Source organism: Echinococcus granulosus (genome assembly GCF_000524195.1).
Source record: "Echinococcus granulosus chromosome Unknown EG_S00027, whole genome shotgun sequence".
Taxonomy (NCBI): Eukaryota; Metazoa; Platyhelminthes; class Cestoda; order Cyclophyllidea; family Taeniidae; genus Echinococcus; species Echinococcus granulosus.
In genome coordinates this window covers 445,004-456,024 of record NW_020170407.1, presented here as the reverse complement: position 1 = coordinate 456,024, position 11,021 = coordinate 445,004, and the positions used below count along the sequence as shown (strand labels likewise).

General features: G+C 41.7%; 1 protein-coding gene across 1 annotated transcript; it reads left to right on the top strand. All coding sequences in view use genetic code 11, as the record gives it.

Moving 5' to 3' along the window:
* Positions 1-694: 694 nt before the first annotated feature.
* On the top strand, positions 695-10,803 carry EGR_04386 (HIV1 enhancer-binding protein 2; the record flags this gene model as incomplete). The annotated part of the gene is made up of 7 exons (XM_024493635.1): positions 695-742; positions 1,733-2,052; positions 3,671-4,118; positions 4,174-4,575; positions 4,652-4,837; positions 7,852-8,322; positions 10,369-10,803. The coding sequence occupies 7 exons, from the start codon at positions 695-697 to the stop codon at positions 10,801-10,803; spliced, it is 2,310 nt and encodes a 769-aa protein (XP_024351956.1).
* Positions 10,804-11,021: the final 218 nt, after the last annotated feature.

Genomic DNA, 11,021 nt, shown 5'->3' with positions numbered 1-11,021 from the left:
GTTCGTTAATATTAGGTGAATATCATGCTTGGCATTTCATTATAAAGTGTTTGCCCCCAAGTGATGTTTTCCCCTACAAATAATTTGAGAGGGCACCATTGACCAAACTTCATATAAACAAAAATAATTGCTGTTAGAATTTAAAAAGATAGTCGTTAAGAGAAACGACATGGTCTTATGAAGCCGCCAAGTTTGCTAGTAGTGTATTGTATCTGACCATATTACAGAATATTTTGTCCTATAAACGTATTGAAAAGTACTTTTATTCCTGATTAACACATTTCATTAAAACTTTAGCATAAATTAAAGGACAGGAGGAGGAACCCAGGTTCTGATATGCGTTAGGTACTGAAATTAAAAAGTGCGCTACAGTGGGTGTAAAATTTTGCACTTTGGCTTGTTCCCTCCAACAAAGGACAAAGTTATAGTAGTCATTTATGGTTCGAATTAAATTTTGGAAAATAGCTGAATACCTTTGATATATTCAGAAGGCTTTACTTGTATGCACACTATAAACACTTCTGCCATTTAGCAGATATGAAAAGGAGAATCCCACCTGTCTTGGTAACAGCATATGTGGGGGAAAGAAACAGGTGGATTTGCGAGAATAGTGGTTGTGAATACCTTTACTTCATTTCCGTGAATGGAAGACGATTTAATTGTCAACCTTTGCAAGAAGTTTTTGTTAGTTTACATGCCGAAGTGGGTGGGAATCTTACTTTTCCAAATATTCAGCATTCTGGTACGTTAATTATTCTTTAGCACTTTCATAATGGACTAGTTCTCTCAAAGCTTACAAATCTGACATCGCTAATTCAACTATTATCTCGCTTATATATACTAATGTCTGTTATATTTAGAATGTGATAATCTAGTGCCATCAAAGTTACTCTTGTGGCTGAGAAACATAACATCTGGGCAAATCAGAGGTCAAGGAAGACGATAAATATGATTTCCCCTTCCTTCTACCTCCTTCTTTCCCTTTCACAAGTATGGTGTAGAATTTTAAATGATCTTTTAGAGACGGCTCCTTCTCTTAATTACTTTACTGGACCTTGACATTTTGAAAAAAATTTTAAAGTGAATTCTGTGGCTTTTATTGATTAAACAATTCATATCAAAAAACTCGCTACCACTGTATCAAATATGGTCTTCTGAGAGTGGAACTGTGCATACCTCAGAAATGTTAGATGAAATGGTAAGTGAATTATTCGGAGAGAACCAACAGTACATTCGCCTACTTAACTTTGGAATAATACAGCTACCTTTTACCACATTTTAGTCATTCAGTAAGGAAATCCCCTTCTAAAGGCGGGGTCTACTGCATACGTAAAAGAAGTGAAGGGAAATATATTATTCTACTTTGAAGCAGGAAGTAGCGTAGCATTGTAGGTAGGCGTACATCGGGAGCACACGTTAATCATCGTCGTCTTATGTGCGCTGGATCCATGCATTTGTCACCCATAACGTCATCTATGAACGAATTGAAATGTTCCGTATTGCTGAAACTGGTGTGTTGGATATAGAGCCTTAAGCGTTCAACTGGCAATAGAAAAGTGACGGGGAAAATTTGTGCTTGTAGATGTGCTATAGGATCTATTTGTTATTATTAAGTCTGCTTCGAGGTCTGATTCGTAACGGTCAAAAAAATTAATCAGAAATTTTATTTAAAACGGTCTTATATGTCATGAGGCATCGACATTACCGTGATGGCACCTTTGGCTACCTGTAGGTTGAATGCGATGTCGGTGTGCCCTGTGCAGTAGACGGCTCTTGGTGTCCGTGGTCAGGTACAGTAGTGAAGTGCTCTGCAGCCTGTGGCGACAGTGGAATGGGACTGCGGACTCGGCTTTGTGCCTGTCCCTCTCCCGCCCACGGTGGCAAAAGCTGTTCTCTGCCCCCAGGGGCCAAGGAGGCTGCAATGCTTGCTCTTTCCCATCTCCAAGACGCCGCTATTCGCAAAGGCACCAGCGGTGGTAAAGGGGATGGCGATGATGACTTTCCCATGCCAACTGCCGCCGATATTGCGGCAATTGCGGATGGCTCAGGAAAGTAGGTTACATCCCCAGCTCTCATATTGCATTGGAAGGAGCTGTATCTTTGGTTACATGGCTATTGCATCCGTCTGTCCAGTTACGCAGTTCGTTAAATTGCTACGCGTGCGTATGAGTACGCCCCCCTTCAGGTTTCCAGCTAGAAATTTAGAGATAAGGACTGTAGTAAGGAGGTTATTATTGCTAACTGGTGCGAGCAAGCTAGGGGAATAGCGTGTATGTACGCTATACCTTCGGTTTGACTGGTAAGTACTACGGGTGGCCATGTTCTTGCTCATTTAAGGTATTTTGATTGGACTTGGCCTTATGTTTGTTATTAACCCATTCCAAGTCCATGAGTATTCGAATATGGCCAATCAAGGGAACAAGGAGAGAGCGCAAGCATTGGTGCTTTTTGAGGGACCGTTTTCTGGAATTGCAGACATTCACAACAGGAATACTTGCATTCGCACTACACATGTTTAAGAATTCGATGCTGAGGCTAAAATTCGCTACACTCAGATTAAACTACATCGACAGGCGTTGGCTATCTATCTTGTTATTGCTTCTGATGACCTGAATTAGTTGATTAAATCCCATACTTCTGATCATTTCCGATAGTTTTATGCTTCAAAATTTCTAAGGGGCACTTATAAGGCAAGGAGGCTGCTCGTAATTATCTCTGCTGATTTGACAATATTTACACTAGTGATGTTTCCCCAAGCTCTGCACAAATCTAACATTTTTGAAAAAAATGGCAATTTATTTGTCTTTTATTGCTAATTACACGCTCTTAATGGTTACCGGAATCGGAGTGTTCAAAATTTAGAATTTTGTCACTTTAATTATATTAAACAGATTTTAATTTGCGAAAACGTGTACAGAGTCCTCCCTCCTATGTATTGGTATGGCGGATCTCTAAGTGTTTTTCGAACACATGTTGACTGCGTGTATTGGAATGACTGCCTGGGCTGTAGGCTGGCAATCAAGCCATCACGGCTGAAAACTTCAGTAACCCAAACAACTGTTGATTATTGAATACTTGGCAACATCCGAATGCCTTACTGCTTCACAGTCGAATGTACCATCATCCTGCCGCATTTTGCCTGAAGCCATTTATCCTTACAAGATAATATCCGCAGGTTAGGGTGCTGCACCCTCGTTTACAGGGAATTTCATCACCACCAAGCGCTACCGCACACACACACACACACTCTATCATCGTTGCCTGTTGTCTTGACCGGTAGTGTTTAAAGCAATCTACATGAATACACATGAACAGGCTGGTTGTTAGCAGTTGTTACATCACACGTGTAGAACTGCTACGTTTGCACCAACTTCTATAGCTGTTATGCCTAAATGCCCAATCATTACTCAAAATGGAAGTTAGAAACAATGTTCAATCTTCTCAAGTTTCTTTTTTTTCGTGACTGACACCAACCACTATTCCTATTTTAAATAAGAAGAAAGTATTTTTAAAATCACTCTGTCAGACAAAGTGGTGAGAAAGGGGCATGCCTACTCAATTTTTGTTGCTTTTAAATCAGATCCTCTGGGTCAGGAATGTGCGAAGGGGAATGCTATATAATAATATAGAGCTTTTATGTGTTATTTTCACTGATTACTTCCTGCCTCAGATGGGATGCCTGCAACAGAAAGTTCTGTCCCTATCTCAAACGGCTAACCGATTTCGAGGTGAACATCACAATTGACGACTTACGGCTTCAGCGGCCCGAGGATGCCTGGCTATGGTCGGGCGGTATACCCTCCAGTCAACACGACCCTGTGGGGCTGCACTGCTCTCCTCAGCTCCGGTCTCGAACCGAAATCTACGATAAGCGCTACCGCTTCCCCCGTGCTCGAGCGATGTGGACTCGCAGTGTTGGTCGCTCCGAGTACCAGTCATATGACTTTGTAGGCACACCTCTGCGTGCTAACCGAAGGTTGCAAATCTTGAGGGACCGGCTCATTATTCGTAGTCTAGACGAAGATGATGAAGGCGTCTATCGATATGGGTATGAGTATGAACCTCTGCAGTTCGCCACGATTTGTTTCTTTGCTGTCTATCTATCGGATAAAGTGGTGGTAAGTGATGAGATTATTACGAACTGCAAATTTTGACTTTTACTTGTCTTTCAAGGTAATAGAAAGTGGTAAACCTTTTAAACTCACCTGCAACGCCAAAGGTCTATGGCCTATTATCCAACAGACTCCCAAGGATAACTGGAAAACCTTCTGGGCCTATCGTCCAGATGCAAAAGCTGCATCTCTCGGCACAAAACCAATCGAGAAACTTTGGTTGGTGGATTTGAAACCTCCTCGCATTATAGAGGAGGAAGATATTTTCATGAATACGACTGAAGGAACCATGGTTATGACACTTTTTGACACTGAGAGGAGACAGTTTGATGCTGTGGCCTATGCTATGAGTGGATACTACCAGTGTATCGTCCAAAACTCACCAAAAGGTCTAGGTGAACGTAATTTTGTCACAAATGCCGTCCAACTAATTGTAGTTTCGCCTCCAACTCTGACCGAAAAGGTATGTCAAGTCAAAACAATCGAATATCTCTACTGACAAGCTCTTAAGTAAAGGCTTTAAATCACTTTTATTCTAGTTGAGGAAGTGGATTGTCAAACATTGGAGAGCAATTGTCTACCTACTTCTTACGCTCATGGTTGTCGCGCTGTTCTATATGTTGCTGATTAGACTGAGAGCTGGACGCGTGGCTAGTTTGAGAAATTGGGAGGCTCTCGAAGAGGCGAAAAAGCGGGCGAAGCTGATCACAGCTGGAGAAATTAAAGTCAAAACGAAATAAGTGTAGACTTATTGCATATTAATGTTATGCAGCTTTGAATATATGTTTTCGGTATTTGCCATTGAGTCTATTTAATACGTATATTGGGATCACACTATACTATGATTTAAATTAGGGAGTAGTAGTGTCATCACTCAATTTTTTACAAATTGTAGTGTAAACACTTTCCGTATTTGCTAACGTTAACTGTGATAACAAAAAGTTATTGTCTAGATAAGCAGATAACTTGAAGACATAGAAAATGCCAGAATGGTGTCAGCTTTGTTGCACTACTGTGCCGAGATTTCATCCCTTTCTTCATTGGTCGCACGTATTTAAGGAGGAGAAAACAAGTTGGATGTTGATCAGTAAAAAAAATGTATGTTACATTAAGAATTGCCGAAAAGGAAAGCTTTGTCAATTGCGAAGGTTTTACACCAAATGCAAACCAGACGACTAATTTCATGCGTTTTTTTAAAGTGGGCATCTTTTCAATTATAAGTGAAAAATCAAGGTAATAGTTTAAAACACCTTTGAAAAATTGTTGAGAGAACCATATTTGTGCTTTAGTAACTCTATGGGGCTGATTGGTGACTTCGGCATTATGCACATGGGACTACCCAATCAGTTAAGAGAAGCATATGAGCAGTGTGCGTGTAGCGGCATTTTAAACCAATCCCAATCAGGGATGCGGCCGTACCCTCTATCGGACCTTTAAATAGGGTATGTGCTCCATACTTTCACTAAGTGGTCCCATGGATACATTTTCAATTGCGGCGCTAGCAATAAGCGATCAAATAAGAAAAATTCCGGTAAGTTCCTTTAAACCATTATTTACAAGGTGTCAACTAGGGTGATTTTGCATCGCAATATGAGACACAAGCTTTGAAGTCCCATCTCTAAAACCTAACAATCCAGAACAAATTCCTACCATTTTTATCTCACCCTGTATTCCCTAATTGTCTACTTCACTTTACATAGTGATGGTGCTGTTGTTGATGATGATGTGTTTACATCTCCCGCCCTTCTCCTCCCTCTGCTTCTCTAAATTGTCATGTTTCCTCAAGGGTATGTTTCCCAAGAAGAGGGAATTTTTCCTGCATACCTTCTGTCTCATCCATAGCTACGATCATGTCTTCAAAAATATCACTTAAGTCTGCAGTGCACCACGCTACACAAAAAGCGGTCTTCGAGAGATGAAGTAATGATCTAAAATTCCGTTAGTGATATCCAACGGTTGTCTTGACTCATGTCATCGTAAGCGCCCTTAAGTGTGGCAGACGTCAACTAGTTAGCCCTTGATGTTAATTGCATGCTTATTGGTAGCGATATATTAGGCAACATGATCATGAATTTTCTCCAGTCGTCTACTCCAGAATCGTACAGATTGTATGAGAAAAGTAAGGTCTTATTGAAACACATAGGGAATCACTTAACCAAATCTCTTGGTCCAGTGTCTAAAAAACTTTTCAAAGCCTGGATGAAGCCCCCGTTTCTATTAGGCAAGACTACAAATTCAGTCTGACATAAGTGCAACTCTTTTAAGACAACGTAAGCCCGCATACTGCGCTTTAGTATGTAGGGGTTGGAGGGAGATACCGCCTCAGTCACCCTCCATATAGCCTTTGGGTGCTAAAAATAGAGGTTGCTGGGGTCCGACTGTTTGCTGCTAGAGGCAAATTTTTCTAAAAATGTGTAAAGCACGGTAAAAATTTCCCGTTCCCTCTAAACTTGTTACAAACTTGAACTAACATTAAACCATCAAGAATCAGAGCATCAACACATGTAATAAACACATTCAGCTTTACTGCTACCTCTCCTCTTTTCGTGAACTAGTTACAAATTCCATTACTCTTTGCTCTTGTGGTCATAAATGCCAGCTGGACGGTTGAAGCACACGGCAATCATCACATTAATCTTGGTTAGTTTCAAATTTCCATGCCACCTATAGATAGCGACTCCATAGAGAGAGGGTCTTGATTCTTCCTCTAAGCCCACATAATCAAGGTAAATTAATGTTCCCCCTACACAGTTTATCCACAATATCCAGTGCAGGGAAGAAAGTTGTTTATTCTCTAGTTCATTTTCTGTTTCAACTTCATAACTGCTCTGACTCCTGTGGCCAAAAACTGTTCACTTACGCTAAACTATCCGAAAAGGGAAAAGGCTACTGAAAACATGTTTGTGCTGAAACTTGCTTAGTAGGACGCGTCCGAAGGCAGTAGAATGGCAGTCTTTTTGTTCTTGTTCTTGATGGTGTTGGTGGTGAAGTTGCTTTGTGAACTTCAAAGGGCGCTGTAATTACACCTGCTTGGGGAAGCTCACAAAGACCCAGGAGAGATGTAACTCCCAAATTTTGAGTAGAGAAAGGGGCTACGGTGAGCAAAGGATGGGTAGGTGTGTGGCTTGAATTAACACCCCTACCACCACCATCACCAACAGCAGCTCCTCAGCTGAAACTCTCCTTTTTCGCTTTCTGCCTTTGCTTTACTCTCTAATTATCTCCTCAGATGATTTTCTGCACGGATAAACATTCACACATTCACCCCATTGTTGTCTACTTGTCACCTTGATGGACCAAAAACGGGTTTCTTAGTGTATCCAAGAGTGTTCATTATTAGGGTCACATATACGCGACACGCATATTTCTTATAACCATACAATTACAGTTTCTAGCAGATAGCGCCCCAAACAGAGTTGGTTGAGTTTAAAGTGGTAAACTTAGGATGTCATCAATCTGAAGACATTTATTGGTTTTTTGGCATGGCCATCAATTGAACCTACATACTGCGATCTACAGTGGTTGATTATGACCTGACACTTGGGTCACACACGAGTTGATAGTCAACTACACATTGCCGATCCATTATTTCAGTGCTTCCTCCAGAAATCTATCTGTTGACCCTTACCTGCAGGATTAGTCCCTCGATATCTGTTCCAAATATTCGTAGGTCATATACTTGGATTACTATATTACTGCCCAGTAAGAAGTTTCTAATTTTAAGTGATGCACTTTATAGAAACCGAAACCTCCACAATGGATTAGACCATCTCCCGTTGCAACGGAAAATCATCTTCCCTCCGTCAACAATGTTTTCGTGGAAATCTTCAGACTGCTCACCCTGCCTCACACGCCACCTCCTCTGCCTCCCCTTCTCCCTCCTCCACCAACATCGTTGGCTATTTGTTTAATGAATAGAGAGACACCACTGGACCTGAGTCGTAAGGCTGCTACCGTGGCCTCTGGCAGTGACACCATACAGAGGCGAGTCAAGGCCATCAATGGGACCTACCACCACAATCGTAATCATCATCACCACTACGGATCAGGGAAACAGCCGATTCCTCGTTGTTTTGAATGCAAACGACTGTTTCCAACTCTATGGGATCTTAATATCCACTTTCTAGGGGAACATCAATCGACCTTACAAAGGGAGTTCACGCAGAACAGGTCGTGGAAGACGTGTTCCTTGGAGAACATCTCGGTGCATGTAAGTCACACGTCTTTCTCACTAAAAGTTCCCAAGTTGAATAGGAACTTTAAGCTTATACAGCCAAAAATAAAAAAAGAACAATTTCGTGGGGTTAAAAAAAATACCCGGGAAGTTGTTTCAGTATTCTGCACATATGTCAGGGCGGCTGAGTTATGTGCGTTGTGGGCGTAGACCGAAATTGGAAAGCTTTCTTGTACCCAGCGTACATGTAACAGTTCGTTGCAATCGCAATTTTCTTGAATGTTTGTTCACCGTTACTATGGCACAACTCATCTGTTGTGTAATATCACAATGATAGGCGTCCAGAATTGGGCAGCCATTCCACACACTCAACAACCGAATGTTCACAATTATGACCAAGTGCCTTGCAGCGGGCTAGAACTGAATCACCACAACCGTGTTCGCCACTGACACACGCATGGCCATCTGGCTCTGTTGAGTTAGCTATCGCCATACTTTGCTGTCGGGAATAACAGTGTCTCCACTGAGCAATTCTGGTCTATGGCATATCCAACGGGTGCAAGTAGCACCTCCGAGTCCGCGTGCCACCGCCATGGTAAGTTCCTTTAATGTATATGTAGGATAAAAATGCGCGATTACATTTGTTTGGCATTTTACCTTCGGTTCGTAGCTCTTTACCAATGAAGAAGGTAACCAAAGGTGAGTTCAACACTGTAAAAGCACACAGCGAAGGCTGATATCGAATGTTTAAGTTCTCAGTTCATCTGAAATGCGGTACAACCGACATAATTTCAGCCTACTGCCTTGGGAGAAAGTGAAAAGCACAGTTTGCTTTTAAGCAGGAAAAAGTCATTTATTAGGAAATCGCCGTCAAAGCTAGACATCTTGGTGTACTCACATTCAGACACCATGCAAGAAAGATGAAAAAAGAAAAAAATTCATCCGTCAAAAATGTATTTAATAATGATGTTTCAAAGAGGAGAAGTTGACTCAATTGAAGTTCGTGCTATTAACCCAGTTAAAGTAATTTGTACACACCTAAAGCGATATCTCATTTAAAATGACCCGGTAAACTGATAAGTTGCCTTAATTTCTAATAAAATGTTGACAAATAAGGCGGCTTCTCTATGCACTTATTTATGTGCTGAAATAATAAATCCTACTGTCAGTAGCATCACGAGACACCGAGGATGAGGATGGGGTTGTATCCGTCATCACTCTCAGCCCAAAGAATGTTAATGTTGTACAAAAATAACTTTCTTCTGCTTGCTTAAATAGATCCATACTAACTGCACGTAGGTGTAGAATTGCGACTGTCGAGTGTCACATCCCACACGAGCAAGCATAGTCGTGTGAGGTTGGAGTGTTGCGTACCCCAGAGGTGCAGGATAGTGTGATTGGGAATAGGCGATGACATTTACGTTCGCCTAACACGGGTTTACGCGCATTACTCCTTCTTCATGACAAATTAGCAAACATTCCTTTCGCAACTACGCGTTTTTATCGAGCACGTGAGAGAGGGTGTAGGAATCATTAATTCATAGTCATTAAAGCTCCTTGTCTGACATCTGTCATCCCCCTCCCAGTTGAGTTGGGCACAAGCAGGCTGTTCCCTCGTTCACACTACGTAAAGGCAACCGCAAATTAGTGTCCGCATCTTAATTTCGGCAGTGGATCATCCCGAATGTTGTACATCTGTCATTAGGTGGTTCTCCACCACAAACAAGCGGTTTGTTAAAAGGTTCTCCAAGTAGCAAATTATTCTACACCCACACCTCCAAATGTCAAACAACGCATTTGACAGGATGCTTCGGGCTAATGTTGGGACGTAAAGCAGACGGGTGTGAAGTAATCATTCATGCAGAAAGAAGTGAAAAAAGGAATGCAGAGCCTTGTGTAGCGCTACTGGACTGACGCGCATCTCTTAGCTTCAAAATATAAATTAACAGTCTCATGTACTTCTAAATTCACTACAAGTTAAAATAGGCCTTTGCAGCAGACAGGCCTTCTTGGACAGTGAGAAAACCATTCTTATAAATGCAAAGTAAAGGGTTTTCAATCTTGTACCTTGTGACTTTGTAGCAACTCCAAACAACGCTGCGGAGAGGAGCAGTGGAGAGAACAGGTTATCCTTGCCCACATTGTGACTACTTTGCCAAGTGGCCAACCGAATTGCAGAAACACATAATGGTGCACTCGAAGGAGCGCCCACATCAATGCGTAATCTGTGGCCTGACCTACAAATGGAAGTGGGATCTGGGTCGCCATTTCGATAAGTCGCATCACCATGCCGTGAATCCGTACAAGAAGACTTGTCTATCCGTGAGGGCAGCACGACAGCAACAGCAAAGAGTGGCAAAACGGTCATCGGGTCATCGTTGTGGGCGCAGATCGATGGGAGTGTCTCAGATTCCTCTTCCACCATCTTCAGTCCATCTTCAACCTTATGTTCCTCCTTCACCATTTCCTAGTTTCATTTCACCCTTTCCAAATCCACAGTTTGGACAGTATTTTTGATGCTACGATAAAGGTGATAATGCTACAGCTGTGATATTCTCTGCTTATCCTGTTCTGACACACTCTAATTAATGCCCATTATTTCTTTTAAGTTGGTGTTTAAGCATGTGAACTAGGATACAGTCGAATTTTCTAGCAGAGTAACCAATCAGATAAAAGCTTCCATTGGAATGCCTTTATTGCCAACCGATATGAGTGAGCCGAGATTAAAGTGCTTA